Source organism: Pygoscelis adeliae, unplaced genomic scaffold, assembly GCF_000699105.1.
Source record: "Pygoscelis adeliae isolate BGI_AS28 unplaced genomic scaffold, ASM69910v1 Scaffold59, whole genome shotgun sequence".
NCBI lineage: Eukaryota > Metazoa > Chordata > Aves > Sphenisciformes > Spheniscidae > Pygoscelis > Pygoscelis adeliae.
This window is the reverse complement of record NW_008825565.1, coordinates 1,745,275-1,764,747: the sequence shown is the minus strand read 5'-3', so window position 1 is coordinate 1,764,747 and position 19,473 is coordinate 1,745,275. Positions and strand designations below refer to the sequence as shown.

The window sequence follows — 19,473 nt, the reverse complement described above, 5'->3', positions numbered from 1 at the left end:
CAGTAAAAACAGATTATGAACATCCTCTACAAATCAGGCTGGTCAATATGCAGCCAGTAACCACAGCCAATTTAGGAACATGTAATTCTGAGCTGAACACAGACCCCCAAGCCTATTAATGATCAAGATGCATTAGTTAGCTGACTGATCAAATGAGCAAGGGATAAAGGAGAGGGAGAACAGAATCAAATACTTACTGCTCAGCACACAGTCCAGCATTTCTGCTACAGTGCTCTCCTGAAGGTTGTTAAGTGTCAGCTCTTGGAGAAAAGAAATCTGACTTGCCTTTGTCACACTAGGCGCTGTAATTTGCCTTGCAGGCATCCACACAGAAGCTTTAGACTAATGGACCATAGCTTTGAAAATACAGCTCGAGACAAAGGCTACTCCTAACATGAGATGTTGTCTGGGGGGGGAGGCTGAGGTTTTTTCCTTGTCACTTTTTAAGTTTCTTACCTTTTTGTTGCAGCGAACAGGGATTTAATGCCAAGCACGTCATACACAAACACCCAACTCAATGCTCTGCCTGGTCCTCGTCTCCATTAGCGTGTATCTATGCATCAGATGATGCAAAGTGCACTTGATGCAGCCGTGTACTTGTACTTCAACGATGGGGGCCGAATACCCCCAAGAACAGCAGCTCATTCATTGTGCATCGAGTTGAAGCACATCATGTCACCTCCCACTCTCCTCACAGACTGTGCACGCTTGTGTTCGCCGGCTCCAGCTGTGAGCGAGTGGGTGCTTCTCCCTGGAAGGCACTGCTCCATCAGGGGTGTGTCTTTTCCTCCCTTCCCATCGCTTTTACCATTTGTGCGCTCCCTGTGCTCTGACCCACAGAAGAGGCCCCTCTCCTCCCCCTTTAACAAATCCTCACTGCTACGCATTGTGTTTCTAGCCTGTAAACTTCCAAGATTAATCTGCTGTGACAGAAGCAATCTTTTGGGGAAAGCTGAAGTGCGCAGGGAGTCTTCCCCTCCCAATTTTCCAAAACCTCTGCAAAGCTTTCACAGTGTGACTGAACTGAATGCAACAGAGAAAGACTCTTTAAAAGGCAGCAAAGATTTACGGCCAAATCCAAGAATTTAGACAGAAGTACAACTGCATTTACTTCAATGAAATTATACCTGCTTATGCTAGAAGTGAGATTTATCCTTGAGCGGTAAGAACAAACACACCGAATAATTTGATTTTCCAGAACTGACACATACAATAACAGTAAATCTAATTTAGAGGTGTTGCTTGCACTAAAGGCGACAGTAAACACAACGCTCCTGGAGCCCTGGTTTTTATTTGGCAAAACTCCCCATCAAACATGCTCAACCAGCAATAAAGAGCTGCTTCCCCAGGGACTGCACTCAAAATGTGGTGGGGCTTAAACCACATCCCAGGGCGTTCAGCTTTCATAGCTACCTGTGGCATTGCACATTACTCCTCCTGGATGCAGGGGAGGACTGGGGGGAGGCAAACTCCGACCGAGGCACAACTGCAATGGCACGAGGACATGGGTCACCACCCTGCACATCACTCTTCCCCACCCAAGGGACTCGCTTCTTCAAACGTGCCAGCAGAGCTGCTCGTGGGATCACACCCTGCCCTCCCCAAGGAAAACGAGCCAACATGGCAAATGCCCACCAACCAGCCTCTTTAAACTAGCTGAGCTCAACGTGAGTGAAAGCAGGGCAGGGAACGCAACCACGGATATTTCCACCAGCAGATTTGAGAGGGTGAAAAGCAGTTAAGGACAGTTTTCTGGCAGTCACTTCTTCCAGCCGCACAGATGCATTGGGAGCAGGATGTTTGTTCACAGCCTAAATATACCCTCAGAGTCTAGTGGGGTTCCTTCCTTCCTTCCTTCCCTCCTGCGTATCAACAACAAGGTTTGGCAGGACTAGTTACGCTCAAGCGAAAACCTGTGCCATCCCGAAAGCTTTCCGCTGATTTCCACGGGAGTAACAGGTTGGAATTTAATAAACAAATCTGTTGATGCTGCCTAAGAAGAAACAGATCCAACTCTCTCTCTCTTGGATGTGCTGGATGCCCAGCGCTAACAAGAATTCAAGGCCATGAAATACTTGTTTGCTTCAGTGCAAAAATTAAGTTCTTGAAAGTCTTGACACAAATGTGGAACTCACTTGTGGGGAAAGAAAGGGGCATTTTTATGGACAAGCAAAATGGCACCTGAAACTGGTTAAATGCAGTAACATTTAACATGTGCAGTATACATGCGCTACATTTTTAATCCAGGTTCTAATATACATTCAACATAACTTGTTTAAACTTGCAAATGAAGACAGAATTAATCTGATAACTGTGACAACTACCCTCTCCATTGCTGTTCTCCTCCCTCTTTTACTCTCAGCAAGTAGCATCAACAGGATATGGTAGTTCTCCAGCTGGCCAAATGACAGCACTCGTGAGAACAATGTCACACTCTGACTTAAAAGGCTTCTAAGGAGAGAAGCCAGACTTTGCTGTTTTAATATTCTGGAACAGTTTGTGGGAGAGAACCACTCTTCCTTGCACCTCTCTTCAGTACAAGAAAAGAGATACAGCAGAACTTTGGAAACCTGTAAAAATAAGTATAATTAAAACTACATCCCAGTCTTCGAGTTTTTAGCTGGCTATCCAGTAAATGAACTGGGACTGAATTCTAATCCTGTGTTGGTTGTGATATTTTGGTATGTGATAGATGCGATACTTACTGCCTGTGCACCTTTCAGTAATGATATGGCTAGATACGAACATACTGGCTCTGTTGTTGAGAAATAACTTGCCCTGGTATCAGCATTTCAGCTTCCCTTTCCCTTGCCCCACACTCTGCTCCTCTAAGTTTGTTGTTTCTAGTTGCTGTCTATGGAAAGGGCAACAGATTTACCTCTGTCACCAGCAATAGTAAAATCTCCCCGGGCTTGGCCAGCAGGCAGTTTCTGAAAATGAAAAACAATTTGGGCCCAATGTCTTCCTGTTTGTGCACATGCAATTTGCTTAGTAACTACAACTGCGCATCGTGTTTGTCATTTCAGCAAAACTTAGCTTTACCAATCCTCAATCCCACCCAAAAATGTGAATTCAAACATGAGCTTAAAATTTTAGGTATAAGCTTTGGGGGGTGGTGGTGTCTGATTTCTGACTCCTGAGTTTACTCGGCCAAATATATGTATTCTGAAAATAAAAGGTGAAACTCACACAGAAGTCTTCTTTCATGAGCTGGGTTTTAAAGAATAATCATCAATAACTCAAGTTTTGAAACGAGTCATGGAAGTTGCAGCACTCAACATCGGCTGCTGAGTTTGGCTGACAGGCTCTCCCCAGCAACAACTGCTATCATAAACCATGAAAGAATTTCCAGCGCAAACACTGCACCGAGTCCCATTTCCCACTGCCAGCCAGCGCTGTGAGCTTGCAACCAAATCACTTGGCAGGAGGGATCTTTTTACTGCACTTCACCTACATGCTGCAAAATAAATGAGCTTGCAGCAGGTAACGGGTCAAATTTACGCTGACAAAAAGATCACAAGCAGCCAGCCCTGGCGAGGCGAAAGCTGCCCAGGAGAGTGGCTCAGCTGATGAAGATCCAACAAATTCAACTCCTGCACTGCCAAAATTGCCAAATTCAAGGCAGCAGGGGTGTTTTGGGGCACGCCTGATGTATAAATACAACACGTGTTGTTCCAGCCTCTCTCAGCTATCACGTGCTGCTCTGTCATGGGTCCCCAGCTGGGTTATATGTCCCCAAGCTGCTGTGTTCCTCACTGGAGATAAGGTTCAGCCAAGCTCATAATCAGGGAGTGAATATTTAACACAGTGAAGAATCCGGGCACATCTCCATGCACTTGGCAGTGATGATGTGCCCAACTCTCTGGTTAAACTGCCAGTGAACAGCAGGGCATCTGAGTAAATGAAATTAGCTTATACTCTAGACACAGAGGTGGGATCATGTTCTCCCCACCTTGATCAAATATTCCCGTTGCATGGCCAGAAGCTGTTTACCTCAGACCAAAATACTGAGCATCCCACCACACACAGCCCTGGTAGTATCAGCAGAGCTGTGGCTGGACTAAAGAAACAAAAACACGATCAGCGGCTGAGATCCTCATGCCCACCCTGAGCGTGTGCAAGGACTGGATCCAAGGGTTTCACATACAGAAAATTTTGAGGAAAAAAGAAAATGAGTTTATGAGTAAGGAACTTGGATTCAGGTTGCAGTTTATTTCAGTTTGAACAAAAGGAAAATAATATAGCAACAAATTCATGTTGTGAGGCCAAGAGCGTATTTTTGTGGGTGGAGAGGTAGTTAGCTCTAGCAGCTACACTCACACTGCTGGCTTGCACTTGTAGACCTGTAGACTTGTAGTCCTACACCTGAGATAAAAGCAGAAGCAAGTTTGCATCCCAGCTCCTGCACCTGCAGCATTCAAAGCTCCACTTCTGCCCTACAGGAAGAGAAACAAATGTTTCCCAAGCTTGCCCTGCCTTTTGCTATTCTGAGGCATCCATCCTATTCTGAAGCAAAACATTTTGAGATTTCCAGGAAACAAAAAATTAGTCCTTTTAGCAAAACTCAGAGCACAACAACAATTTTGTTTAGTCTTTAACAATCTAGAAGCTTAAAACCTCCCACCTCATCACTGTGATCATCTATTTTCATCACAAATTATTGAGCAGCAACAGCAGTGCCTAATCTTCAAATTTATCTGAAATTTCATATTATTTTCAAAAAGAGGGGGGACAAGGTGAGGGATGAGCGAGGAAACATTTCATAAAGTTTAAATCCTGGATTCAGACAGGGATATGAGAATCTCCATACACAACACAAAACAAGTTTCCAGCACCCATGGATGGATGAGGAAAGTTTGAAATAATACCTTGAATCCTAAAGGCTCAGAAGTGACAGACTGAATACCATTTATGAATGCCTGGGTTGGCAATATCCCAGAAGGGCTTTGTTTGTTTTTTAAGCTAAGGCCCTTGAAGCCATGTATGTACTTCATAAATGAATAGAGGGCACGAGCAATTGCTCAGTTTGCTTTGTCTAATTCACCTCATTATGTTCATATTGGTAGCTGAGCAAAAGCAGAGATGAAAAGTAATTTTCCTAAAATACACACGAGTGCCCAAACAAAAGATGAAAAAAAGAATCTTCCTTAGTGCACCTGTTTTCTTGTGGGTTTGGGTATGTTTTATCTTAAATGTATATGTACATTTTTGGAGATACACATGTAAAGTTTAAATTCTTCAGAAAACACCAAAAGGAGCAGGCAGAAAATAAACTTCTTAATCAATGAAGAAAGAACAATGATAAACAACTAGAAAGCAAAAGCTATTCAATACATCCTTAGCAAACTGAACTAGACCTGCTACCACCTTGCCAAAAGAAGGACGTTAACTACTATGAGATTGTCTCTGCAATTGCAGAGGACAGGTCATAAAGACTCAGGTGGACTCTTCCACTCCGAGCTACTGAAAAATTATTCCTTAAGTAATCTACAGTTCCTCTTTCTGCGTTGTTTTGACAAATACAGCATCATCCCAAACACTGCCATGTGTCAGTAACAGGCACCCCAGAACAGAGGCAAGCTCACTTTTACAGGTGCTTGTCTGAAGCGGAAAAATTAATTTACTTCATCAATGTTAAACATAAGATCAGCAGCACACCAGGTCAAATACTGAAGCCAGCCATCTTGCCGGACCTCACAGACCTCAAACTCTTTTATACTCTTGTAAGATTCATAGTAGGCTCCTTACTTTTCCACTTGCTATTTTGGTCTTCTACATGAAGAACCCTAACGCTGCTAAGAAATAACATTTACACCAGCCTGCCAATTCCAGAGGTATTACATTGATTTTGCTAAGCAGTATCCAGGTTTTCCAGGTCCACATCTGTAAGTTATGGACTAACCCAACTCATGTTGAAGTTAATAAAAAACTTCCCACCAATTATAAGGGGAATTTGGTCAGACTAAGAGGGCACACAAGCATACACCCAGCCAGCTTTGAAGTTAAACAAGGTAGGGAGAGGGGAACTTCAAGCAGTAAAATATTGACATTTTAGAGACAATCGAGTTCTATGCTTAATGCATCATTCAAATTATAAATTGAAATTCTTTTTATGGCATGAAGATGAATAGCATTTATGTGAAGCAGACCATCATCACGAGAGATATAACGCATACAGATTTTTCAATGTCATAAAGCACAATTTTCTTTTTGCAAAAATATGGATGTTCATGTAACGCATTTTCTAAATACAAAAACAACTCAGTAAAAAACCCTAAACGTTTAAGACACTTGAATTATCTGTTGAAAAACATTTTTTAGCTTAACTCAAATTAGCGTTTACATTTCTGCTAATCAATCTGCATGTATCAAAGAGACTTTAGTAGGCGATCTACCTCCACTGCCAGAGGGCAAATCATGCAGAATATCACTGACAAACAAAGGCCCTTTTCCCTGGTGGAGCCAATGTTAGGAATCAAGCCAACATACCATCCTCAGAATTAAAAGCCTGAAGTGAAAATGCTTTCTAAATACATGTAATGGATAAGACAGTATATGCTATGATTTACATAAAGATGTACTGCATATAAATATTTGAATTGCAATCAGCTAGTAGCAAACGCGGAAAAGCATCCCGAGGCAGATGCAACATTTAAATAATTGAAGTGGTATGTTGATAGCAAGAGCATCCTCTTATATTTTAGAGGGACATTCCAAATTATTATACCAGTGCAGTTCAGTCAAGTTTGTGACTGTGCTTAGAGAGAGACACAGGACAAAATTTGGACCTTATTTTACTGTAGCATATACCAAATTCCAGACAACCTTCAGTGGTCTACAAATATGTAGGCATGTCACAAGTTCCCTTGATATCAGGAGTGTAACACTAATGCAAACATGAAAAGTGTGTTTATGTAGGTGGATATAAATATTTACACAGTAAAGGCATATATAGAAACATCCTACCTCCCTCTAACCCACCGGTACAGTACAGGCATAAACTATTTGGACAGGAAGAAGAACTAGAGATAGGTCATTTTTCTGGCTGTACCTTTGCTTTTTAATTTGCTATATTAGAAAGTCGTGAATGTACCACATTTCATTAAGTAGCATAACACAGAGATAATTGAATGAAACCCTTTCCATTGCACAGTAAATTTTCTCCTCTGAATTAATTTTTCAGAAATTATTTGCCCTGTACAGTAACAATTTTTAGGAAGTAAAATTTTTGCCTACAATAGAAAACAGTAAGTGTAGTAAAAGTATATCTTACAAAAGGCTGACCTTTTCAAGTAAGCCACCACAGAAAAGTCTGTAACTGCTCATACAAACATACTATAATCAAGATAACAAAGAGCTGTATTGAGCATCTCAGCCAGCATAGTGCTTTTAAGAAAAATTGTGCTAAGAATACTTACAACACTGCTCTTTTCTTCAGTGGTCTATGCTCTCTGTGGCTTTTCTTCTCAGAAGGTTTTTATATGCCTACCTTCTTAGTAACTGAACAGCTTCAATATAAATTAGACTAGCAAAGTGAAATCACTAGTGGATTAATTTGGTTTTCTCTTATCTGCTACAGAGACCTTAGACTAGACAAGGTCTTGAGATGAGAACAAAAGCATACAGTAAAGTTTTTGGGTTGGTTTTTTTTTTTGAAGAAAAGCGTTACTGATTTGATATTGTTTGACAGCCTTCATAAGGCTGTCAAAGCCTAATTGTCATGTGAAAATTTATTCCATAGGTAGCTCCCTCTATACACAGTCCCTACGGTTGACATATCATCTGAGAGATGCGCAACTAAGAGTCTAACTTCAGTGCCGCTGAAGATGAGGCGTAAAAGGCAGGCGCCTTCAATCGACCCGAACTGGTTTGGGAAGGAGGATGCTATTTTTTGTTAGCATAGCCTCCGCTGAGAGGAAGCAACAGATTGTGTATGCACCCAAGTGCATGACCAGACAAAGTAAATAAGGTAAGTTTAAACCACCTTTGATCGTCACTTAAGACCAAAGCTTTAACTGGGTGCTGAAAACAAGGAGGGCTGCGGAGAGCCAGGGAGCAGGATGTTTTCTGTTCACAGTTACGGAGCCAGAGAGCAGCTGCTTTTTGCATCGTTTGCATCACTGTTTTGCCACAGAGTTAAAGAAGCAGTTAAATATAGGAATTCAGCCTGGATGTAGCATCTGCTTGATGAACATACAGTGAAAAGAATAATAGAAGAAAGCATCACATTTCCACTCCAAACTGGCAGTCAGTAGCTCTCCTGAACCACAGACACTTTCACAGGCAGCTCAGGCTATTCTTGAGGGACCTGTGTGATACCACTGAAGTTCATAGATTGCCTAGTTGTACTGCCCTTTGAGCTTAATAGCTGGAATCATAGGGAATGTGTGGAGATTTTCTAGCACAAATCTGTAGAAACAATTTAAGCCAGGGACTCAGTCAATATGCCGTCTTCTTTATTAATTGAGACAACCTGACTACATCACAGTGCTTATTTGTAGTCCAGGTTTAGACATATCATTTGTCTTAACTGAAAGCTGTACAGTTGAACAATTCCAAGTGCCATTTAAAAAGTCTGCCTCCCAGAAGAAACTCTAGATACAATTTCCAGATTTATGCAATATTTTCCATTATTTCCTGAAAACAAATATAGAATACTAAAGACATTCTACAATAAAATACTTAAACAGGGTTCTGTTTAAGGTGACTAAGCATTTGTTGCCATGCTCAAGCCGCTAGCGCAGCAAGTGACATGTTTTAAATAGTTGTCAGGTAGCCTCCCTCCTGCCATTTTCCCCACTTCTTTACAAGCAAATGCCACAGCACTACCCTGAGCTCTCCTTCAGCAGCTTCTCTGTTCCTCTCCACCCCCCCCCGAAATCCTTACAATTCTCCTCTTCTGTGTTTGTCCCAATTCCCTTGCTCCATAAGACTTCTCTGCACTTGTGCCAATCTACCAGCCTATTCTTCCGCTACTATGCTTCTCAGCTGCTGTTTCTGCATTTAAGCTTTTCAAAGGTTACCAAATATCTATAGCTCCATGGCCAAAATTCTCCCTAAGCATATCCTTTTTTCTCAGCTGTTATCGAAGGGTGAATCCATTCTTCGTAAGAACATGAGCTGCTCACAAGACTCATCTGTCAAACAGAAAAAATCCCTCACTGTCACATGTAATCATTTTTCATCTCATTAGTGGCATTAGGCAGAAAGGATAGAGTGATGTTGCCCTAACACAGTTGAAGCCACTACTGATACAAAATCATCCATTGGTGCAAAACTATGGGTTCTTATTTCAAGCTAATATGGACCTATTTCAATGCATCTTCAGTCTATCAGGTCTTTCATGTTAAATCCCAAAACTAAACCAGTTTCATTAATCAAAGTAAGAATGCACACATAGAGCTTTTTGCACCCACTTAACTATGTTTCTTTGAAAAGACATTAATTCTGTCAGCTTGACTAGATTTCCCCTTTCACAGCTGTATTGTTTCATTATCCCTTCCTAGAACACACTGCACTTGCAAACAGCAACATCAGGCCTTATGGATATAAACGGGAAGTTTTGCCTAAATAATCACCTAAACTATTTCTTAGCGAGAGGGGAAAATGCTATCAAAACATACAGAAAAGGATATTCAGATGCAGTTGGCTTAGGGAAAAGGATAAAGCAAAAGATTAGTCTAAAAAACCAGCAAAGAACATGGGTCAGAAAAGCCAGTAAAATCCTTTTCCTCCAGTGTAATCCCCCACCTATGCCCTATTTACAGGATTCCTCACAGTATGTTTTGCCCTTATTCCAAGGTTATAGGGACCTAGGGGAATAGGCAATATTGACAAATGGTGTCTCCGAGTTTGAGGAGTTCAGCTGGAATTGCACATTCTTTGAAGGGTGTTATGTTTTCAGAAGAGCAAGTGCAAACACAATCTCAGTTTTAATTTATTTTATTTTCTGCTTTTCTTGACCACATCTCTCTAATGTAGAAGAGAAAGTTTATTATTCATTATCTCGTACAGCTTGATAAGCTTCTCTGACGGAATTAGAGAAAGACTCAATCTCACAGCACATTCAATCATCACCTCGAAGGGAAGGCAAACCCAGAAGACTGTAACACCTCCCTGAAAAACGCAGCTGTAAGCCACACTGCATCACTGAAGCCTGATGTTGTGTTGCTTGTACACAAAGTATTTTCTGAAAGAGGGAACAATAAATTACATATATAACAGGATACCCCAACCACACTAAACTTGTATTCATTGTCTGTTCTTCTCTTAGCTTTTAATTGTCTAATTAAGGCCAGGTATCCTTCCTAAAATCTCATGTCCATATGATAGACGTGCACTGGAGCTCAAGCCAGGTAATATAGGTAAATACACAGTCTCAGCTAGGAAATACACATCATAACCCCATGAGACAGGAACTCGACCTGTAGCACAGCTTCCACATTCCCCACTCACCCTTTTTCTGTCCTCTAACAAACCAGTTCTTGCTCAGACACATCCCACCCCTCTTAGCTTGAGGTGCACTCAAAACTAAAAATAAAGCATTTAACCTGTTGCAGCACTGCTGCTCAAGTGAAAACTTCCAATTCTGCATGTCTAGAGAAAGGTTCCTAATTCTGTATTTAGACATTTGATTTTCAAAAGACACTGAATATACGGAGATCCTATTGAAGTCAGTGGCTAGTGCAGTTGTTAAACACCTCTGAATCCAGGCCATTTTTATTTAGGTGTTGAAACAGCAAGATAGGATACTATTTTTAATTCCCTGTATTTTGAGGAATCTGAGCCATCACTTTATGCCATTTCCTCCTCATCTTTACACAAATTTGTCCCATTTTCTCACTCCTATCACCCCTACAGTTTTCTCAGCTCTTGCCCTAACAGCTCCTGAGATAGCAGAGCTCAGGTAATTTCTGTTTTGTTGTCATGACTTTCTTCTCTTCCAGCCTTACAGGATTATGTCCATCTGACTTGGGGTGTCTATCCATTTAGCTGTCTGCCCTCCCTTTTTGAGGCAGCTTGAGCCTCATCTTCGGTGCATGCATCATCCTACTCTCTTCATCTCCGCCTTTCTCCCCTTTTTGATTCCTAGCCTCATTTTATTCCCTGATATCTACGCAGCAGAAAAACAGCAGCGATTCAAAGAAGCAGGGCAACAGACATCCACAGAGATGAAGAGATCCCCACCACCACCACCTGCCAAAATGGGCGTTATTAGGGCAGAGGATGGAGCACAATGCTTTCACACTGTCTAGTCACAAAGCCTACAATCAGAAAACCCCCATATTGGAGAATCTGCCTCTCCACCACTTAAAAAGCAAGAGCAATTGCCCTCCCTCCTCAGCCTGCCAGGGAAACACACAAACTATGCAGAGAAAACAAACCTGGGCTATGTGATGACAAAGTAGTGGATGAACAAAGACACGTGCTACGTGTTTTGTCCAACATGCCAGGTGCTCATGCCATCCAGCAACTAGTTGCATGTTCAGTTCCATCAAAGCTGTCTCCCGAACCCACCCGCAGCCCTCCTGGCCAGCTAACGGCTGAATTTTTCAGCTGGAATATACTGCTGTTGTATGGAGACACCATGACAGAAGGAACAGTGATCTTTTAGGCAATTAAAAGTCCCATAGAGGTTGAGGCTGGCTTTGGATTGGTGGAAGAGCAATGAAGATAAAGGAGGATTCAGGGAAATGTACTAAGGGAAACTCTTTTACAAAATTGATGGGCCATTACCTTTTCTCTCTTTCTTGTTAGCGAGCTGCTCAGAAAGCAAAGGGCATGCACCAGCAGTTGAGAAGGGGAGACAAAACCCAACCTGAGGAATGATTAATGTACAGTCCTGCGGCTCGCAAGTGAAAAGAACAACCCTTTCATAGCTTCAGTAGGCTAATATTTTCCAACATGCTTTTAAAGCCCAGAAAAAACATGCCATGGGCTGCTTGTTAAGAAGCAAACAGCACTGACAATTACGCACTGTATACCTGTGATACCACAAATCCTCCATGTGACAATGACCTTACTGATCTTGAAATCAAACTACTTAAGTATGAGGACTTTTCTTATTAACAAACAATAGTAAATGAATCATCATGGCTCTGGTTTCAGTACAGCAGGAGAGAAAGACTGTACAGAGCACAGTGGCTTTTACTGTTAAAAACCCACACATCATCACCTAAGAAACAGCCTCTGCCAAAAGGATGGACAGATACAGTATGTTTATTTTCCTTTAATGCCCATACATATGTATCAAACATAGGCGCTCGGAGCCTACACATATCTGTACACATACATACATACATAACCACCAACTACTCTTGTGGGAACCTGCTTTTGTTCACGGTTTTACCAAGGCACTCCGGCCTTTTTTAAGGTCAAACATATTTTACTGACTGATTAATTGAAAACAAAGGATGCTACCTTTCAAAACATGGAATCGCCACACAGCCTAAGTCAACAAAACAATGAAGCCTCTGCTTATCCAGAACCGTTTTAAATAAAGTAACTCTAGAGGTCAAGATAATAGTGTAACTTACGGAGAGAGTGATTACAGCCTCCTGGAAGACATTTCTGCCTGAGGTGAGTTAGCAGACACATCCTCAGATTAAACTTTCATCAGCAGATCTCTGTGTTTCATCAATCTAAGCTATTACGGCATAGCTTAGAAAATCATCTGGTCAGGCGTCACTAGAAAACCTTTTCATCTTCCAAAGCAAAATCTACCCAAATAAATTACTACAAGCAAAATACAGTTAAAAAGGAGGGCCTGCAGATTGTTATGGGGTTCAAATACCTCAAAAGAGAGGAAAACATACATTTCTACAATATTTTAAAATTTAAACACTGCCTTTCACAATAAATCCAATATATTTTATTATACAGGCTCTTGGACCAGAAGATGTAGTGAATTAACAACATTCATGTGCAACAACTTCTGGAAGAGCTTCATGCCAGAAACTGGGATTTCGTCACCTTCCTGAACGATTAATCCACCAAAGCAGCAATGAGTTCCCCTCAATTTTCTCTGATGATGGCAAACTCTTAATCAGGGAAAGCTGCTTTTGCAATCAATGAATGGCTCTAGTGTTTCTCACCTCAGGACCGATGGTAATTTAACCAGGATAAGCCCAAGGACTGCATGCTAATGTACACATGAAAAGAGATACAGTGCAATTTCTAGCTCAACAATATGGTTTTCTCAACAATATGGTTTTCTCAGCTCAGGTTCTCGTCACCAAATGCTTTTTTCTTGTGTTTTGGTGCTTCTTCAGCAAACTCTACATCGTTTATGCGACCCTTCAAAGCACGTTTCCTATACTGAACCTCTCTACGCTCAAAACACATTGTACATCCGACTACTCAGTCATAAGTGTGTTCTTTCTGCTTGTCTTTTGGATCTTCTACCTGCTATTTAACATCACATGCAGTCTGACTTTACTTACAAATAATGGCTACATTGTTCTACCTACAATCTTATTTTTTAAAATGGGTCAATAAACAAATCAAATTTCAAAAAAATGGGCTCCAGTCCTGAAAGCCATACTGGACACAAGATTTCTGTAGAAGCATCTATCAAAATTCTTAGGAAGGGCTAATAGGAAAGCTCTGAAATCAAACTTCTTATGATGAAAAAAACAGATTCCACTAAAAGTGGCTAAGAACATTATTATGCCAGCAAATGAAATATTAAGGCTGTTTTCGATTGATTGGTTTTGATTGATAAATTATTTCTTGCTGCTGTTTACAGCAACCAATCAAGAAAAGTCATGTTCTCTAGAAACAAGAAATGTTCAGTTTCAACACAGAACAGCCAGTTCCCTCTTCTGATAGGAGAAACATGAGAAGAACATTAGTTTACTTGCTCTACTAGGTTCTCTGTATTGTCAATGACAGAAATAAAATCTCTTTTCAGGCAAAGAGTAGAGGAAGCTTCTACTTTTTATGACCAAGAGGGAGATCACTGGGTTTGTTTTGTTTTTAAACTTTGACATGTACTTCACCCATATACTCCATAACTACAGTATTTTTCTTAACAGAGACATGATTTCTGCAGAAGTCTCAACAGAACTGGAATTCATCTTTGGTCCCCAGATACGGCACAAAGCTGGGCAGGAATGGAATCAGAGATGCTACTTCCTGTGCCTTGTACATAGTTTTTGGTAAACGTTGTGGGATACCATGGCAGGTCAGAACAGACAGAATGACCTGTGCACACACAAGCTTTCCCACCAACTCCTGTCCTACTGATGTGGCTTATATTCATCTAGGAGAGTTTGCTATTGCCTCGCATCCCTGGATATGTTTCACCAAAAGCTTATGACATTCTTGGTGCCACATGATCACAAAAGGCACATTTCTCTTAAACGTCCCCTTTCAACGTCCACATTTCTATGACCAGTTCTGTCTTCACGAAAAGTATGTATCCAGTTTGGAGAACTGTGACTCATTATCTTATTTTATAAACAACATAATGGAATGATTTTGTTTTCCAAAGAAATGTAAATATTTGAAAAAAACTGTAAATGCTTCAAAAAAATTAATGAAAAGCAAAGCTGGCTTCCTTTACTCTGTAAAGCTGCATCACATTTAGGTGCCCCTTAAGATGCTCTATTTATTTCCTGACCAAAGCAAGCTACTACAAAATCTGACTTGAAGGGAAATGTGCAATGCACTCATTTTCTGGGGCAAACAAAGCACTGTAATTGTTTATTCATAAGAAGTTAAAACCTCTTTACTTCCCACCATCTCAAACTGTATTTGCCCCTTTTAGATCTCTCAAAAATCTGCAATGGAAGTGAAAAACAGTAAAAAAAACAAAACCCAAAAACCAACCATCAGTCATTTATAGAAGTAAAAAATTTATAAAGATGGAATTGGCTCACAAAAACACTTATCTTTCCTTTTGGTAATTCAGCCAGAGATAATCAGAAACTTCGGGGGGGGGATTAAATAAATTTCACAAAATCTTTTACTGGGAAAGATTTTTCAGGTCCAAAATGACATTTCCCGTCAAAAGTCAGAGACAAAAACACCCCACTCCTACTACTGCAAATATCTCAATAATCAAACACGGACACAAAAAGCAGCAGGTTGCTAGCGTGATTCAACCCTTACTACCCATGTGTCAGGATGGGTACTGCCCGAAGATCCTGGAGTTGCTCAACGTGAATGGAAACGTTTTTGATAGATCAAAATGCTCAACAGGACAGAGAGACAGCTTGCTGTCCCACTCTAAATGTCACCTTCACAATCCTGTTCCCACAGCAATGTTACATGACAAAGAAGGGTGCTACCAAAAGACTACCAGTCAGGAAGGAAAGCTAAGGAAAGACTGCCTTCAGGGCAGGAAGGCCTTTAGCATGCACTTGGGGTTGCTCCCTACGGCAAGGAAGAACTTCAGCTTGCAGGCAGTCAGGTTTCAGGGACAAACCTTAGTTTTCTGGAACACCCTTAGGAATGTTCTTGCATCGAGATCTTTAAGTAATAGTAATGGCTTAAACCCATTACTTTTCCCTCATCTCAAGAAAGTGGAAACACATGCATATAGTCAGACTGTAAGTAGTGCATTTAACTTGGACCAGCAGGAAGACACGCTTTCACACAGCCGGGAGAAACACACTACAGGACATATTGGAAAACATGGTTTTATATAAAAAAGTATTATATATATCTGAAACAAAATAATGTTACATGTGCAGTTTTATGCACCTGGCTGAATTAATCTGAAAGGTTTGTTCAATACAGGTTTAGCAAAACAGCACATGAGTGATAAACTATGAAAAACAGGGATTTTAAAAAGTAACACCAGCAAGAAAAAGAAGAATTTACCCATCATCTCATAGCCCCTGGGACACAATTACTCAATCAAATGAATAGGTTTGATACCTAACTTGCTCCGGGTGTATGCGTACTCTGTATCAGCAGACAGAAATAGCACCAAGTCAGAGGGATAAGGAGAGCGAAGACTCACCGGCCGTTGTCACGACCCACTCCCCAGACTCTGATGCTCACAATGGGCTGCGAATGAAGAACTGTGCGGTCCATGGGGTCAATCAGGTTCAGCATGTCATTTTCCAGTATAAGGTACATGTCTTTGCCCTGCAACTCCAGACAAAGTACAGTTACACAGTACATCTCCCTCTCAAACTGACTGTGATCAAGGTGTTATGCCTATGCTGTTTAGACTTGCATCCTCTTAATTTACTCAAAGTTTCAGTTTGTTCCAAGAGCAATTGAAAACAAGTTCATTTACTTCTGGTGTGAAAAAGATCTAAGATAGTATCTTGCTACTACTGTATTTTTAAACGATCCCAATCACAAAAAGCTTTGATGTCTTTTAAACGCAACTGTTTGACTCATCAACCTCAAGCTACTGAGTTATTCAACAAATTATGTGTTTATCCTTTCTCCAGTAAATTCTTCCAAATATATCAGAAGTCAAGAACTCTCTTAATAGTAAAAGCTTACATCAAAACCTCTTAAGGCAGAGTTTCTTCCTTCAAACAATGTGCTTCATTTCCATAAACTTTAACCAATGGGTCACGGGAACAGACAGCAATTTGTATATGTCAAAGAATTTATAGGATACTCTTTGAAGAAAGATTAATTAAAGGGGAAAACTTAGCATTAAGACATGAATGTGAATTCTGCTGGTGACTGCAGAATCCTGGAGCCCAGATTTCTCCCTAATTCTTCTGGCATGTAAGAACAAGGAGAATGCTTTTTCCCCTTAGAGGAAACAAATCTAGAGACAATTTTCCTTTTGATGCTAATTCACAAATGCTAGTCTTCCTCCTATGGCTAGCATCTGCAAAAGGTCTGCTGCCTCTTCTATCACATCTCATAGCTCTCTTCTCAGAGGCTGTACACCTACTCTGCAGATCACGAGATCCCACAGAAATGATCCTGGACCTATTACTGAGAGGTAAGACAAGCTCCTGCTGATAAGAAGGTGGGAGCTATCAGCTAAATATAGAGTAATTTGTTTCCTCTCTATTGTGCCAGAATCTATAAATGAACAGAAAGAATGGAAAGGGTCTGACTTCGTACTGACAAATGTTTCAAAAATGACCTTTTAGTTCACCTCAGTGACACAGAAACCCTCTTCCCGCTTGGTTACAGAGGCTCAAGTCTTAATGACGTCTGATTTTGTGTCTGTGTAAGACACACATTCATGTCACCCTGGGAGTGCCTGCTTCCAGGGTTTCCAGGCTAGGCAGCAAGGGGCAGGCACTGCCAACCACCTCTGCCACCCCCAGATCTCCTAACAGGGATTGAAAGGGGAGCTGTGACACAGAGCTGGCAGCGCAAGCGCCGTGAGGGGTGTGGGGGAGGAAGGGGACACAGGCTGGTATATACGATGCCAACACAAGAACATTTTGCCTGGTGGAAAAAGTACAGCTGTGTCTGAGCTGCAAGGCTGGATATATAGGCTGCTCCTAGAGAAGCAGAAACAGATGTAGCTGTGATAACCATACATGTAAATGGGGTGAATCAGCAGCACTGAACTGCTTGTGGCATGCAGAAAAAGAAACATGGGAAGTAAAACACAGAAGCCAGGATGGCACCAGGCAGACCAGGATGATGAAAGAAACCAAACAGAAAACAGTCATCACAAAGAAAAAGGGTGAGAAATTTGCTTGGAGGTCAGAAGCAGTAAACAGATTGTGTGAAGAATGTTACCGAGTGTCACAAAGATAGCTTTCTGGACCCATTTTCTATTTGTATATTTGTTCCAGAAGGAAATTATTACAAGAAGGTAAAATCTGTTCATCATGCAAAATATACTGGGATTAGGGTAATAAAACTGAATTCAAATTAGCTGGAAAAGATCGGAGAATGGGCAGATAAGCAACATAAGTCAAGGAAAATTATCTTTGCAATGCTCAAGGGATAGCTTGGCCGCAACTAGAAGCAATATATTTTGCTAAGTTTTGTTGCCTTATTATACAAAAGCTATTTTAGAGACGAAAACACTGCAGAGGGCAAGAAGAAATAATTTGGACAGACTGGGAGCTTGAACATAGGCCTCAATATCTCAGACTGCTGAAGAGCTGCAGAGACCTGATGGTCCAAGATGAAGAAGGCTCTCATGGGAAGAGCCACGCAGGGAAAGGGAATGGAGGAGAGACAGACTCAATCCCAGCAGCCTTTCAGGGAAGTGTTATATACTGTGGTATACAGGTCAATGGCAACAATGAATCTTTTTCATGTAAGTGATTTTGTAATGTACAGGAATATAACGCATGGCAAAGTAGCAACACAAACAGATGAGTTGCATTTTTCTTCTTAGATTTTACAGAACCGTGGTAGTTAGAAATTTACAGGGTATTTCTTTTGGAGAGAAGCGGAAGGCATGAAATCCCACATTAAAGCCAGTAACAAAGCTTCTGTAGGGTCAGGATTTTACGCAGGGTGTGGGGTTTTTTGTGTTTTGCTTTGTGTTTTTAAATCATGAAAACTTGGGGATGGTCCTAGTCCCAATTTCACTTTCATTACATTATAGCTAAAATAAATCTTTAGGCAATCTTAAAACCTCCATCTGCAGTCATCAGTTCTAGCTTCGTAATAGATTTCTGCTGTATGTGCTCCATCTGATATGTCAGTGACGGGCACACTTTCTTCAGCTTCCGCTCTAAAACGTGCTCTTTCCAATCACTCTTAAAGCATTACATTGCCAGCAGAAAAATGTGGTTGTAATGATTTCTTTTAAAATCAAGATGACAATTTACTTCAGGGGCCATGTATTCAAGCACAGTGTGTCTCGTTTTGTCAGGCTGATTTTTTTTATTTTTTTTATGAATAGTATTCTTAATTAAAACTTCCATTCAAGGGGACCAAAACTTTTCACCAGTTTGGCTTGGAAACCTGCAAGGGTTTCCAACAAAGAACAATAGGACTGACAGAGATAAATATGGAAAAATGTGAGTATTAACTCAAACCAGTGAACATTAACTCTTAAATCAGAATAAAGCACACGATTCCGAAGTAAATGATATATTTCAAGTTGATCAAAAGTTCTGTCATCTGAAAAATGGATGGGATTACACACATGTAAAGAGAGTGGGGTTTTTTCCCTCCCCGGGTCAGCAAAAAGTCCATGACTGACACATCTCTAACTGCTTGTCCAGCTATATTAACTAAATAAAACTGTTCCCAGAAGTAAGAAAAAGAGACACCAATGTTATCTTATTCACGTATACGTACAATATAAATTTCTTACATAGAAAAACACTTCTGAAATTACTTTAAACAGATAGGGCACTCTAAATGTGTCCCTTGAAACCTCATTCCCATTTTTAAACAGGCACTTTCTCCCAGTTGCTCCTCTGAAGTGTCTCTGCATTGTTGTGGTCATAGTCAGGACACTAGACTCAAGCTTTAGACTGCAACAATAACTTGTGAGACTGAAGGATATTTTTCCTAAAATTTTTACTGAAATCGACAAGTTTTCTTTTAATTCCTCTTCTGTTT

The 19,473-nt window shown here is 40.8% G+C and overlaps 1 protein-coding gene across 1 annotated transcript in view; it reads right to left on the bottom strand.

The window, feature by feature from the left end:
• APBB2 (amyloid beta (A4) precursor protein-binding, family B, member 2) overlaps positions 1–19,473 on the bottom strand; it is a 122,801-nt gene that overhangs the window by 28,643 nt on the left and 74,685 nt on the right. The window contains exon 9 of the mRNA XM_009332441.1: positions 15,971–16,098. Coding sequence (XP_009330716.1) covers positions 15,971–16,098 — 128 coding nt within the window. The remainder of the gene's footprint in view (positions 1–15,970; positions 16,099–19,473) is intronic.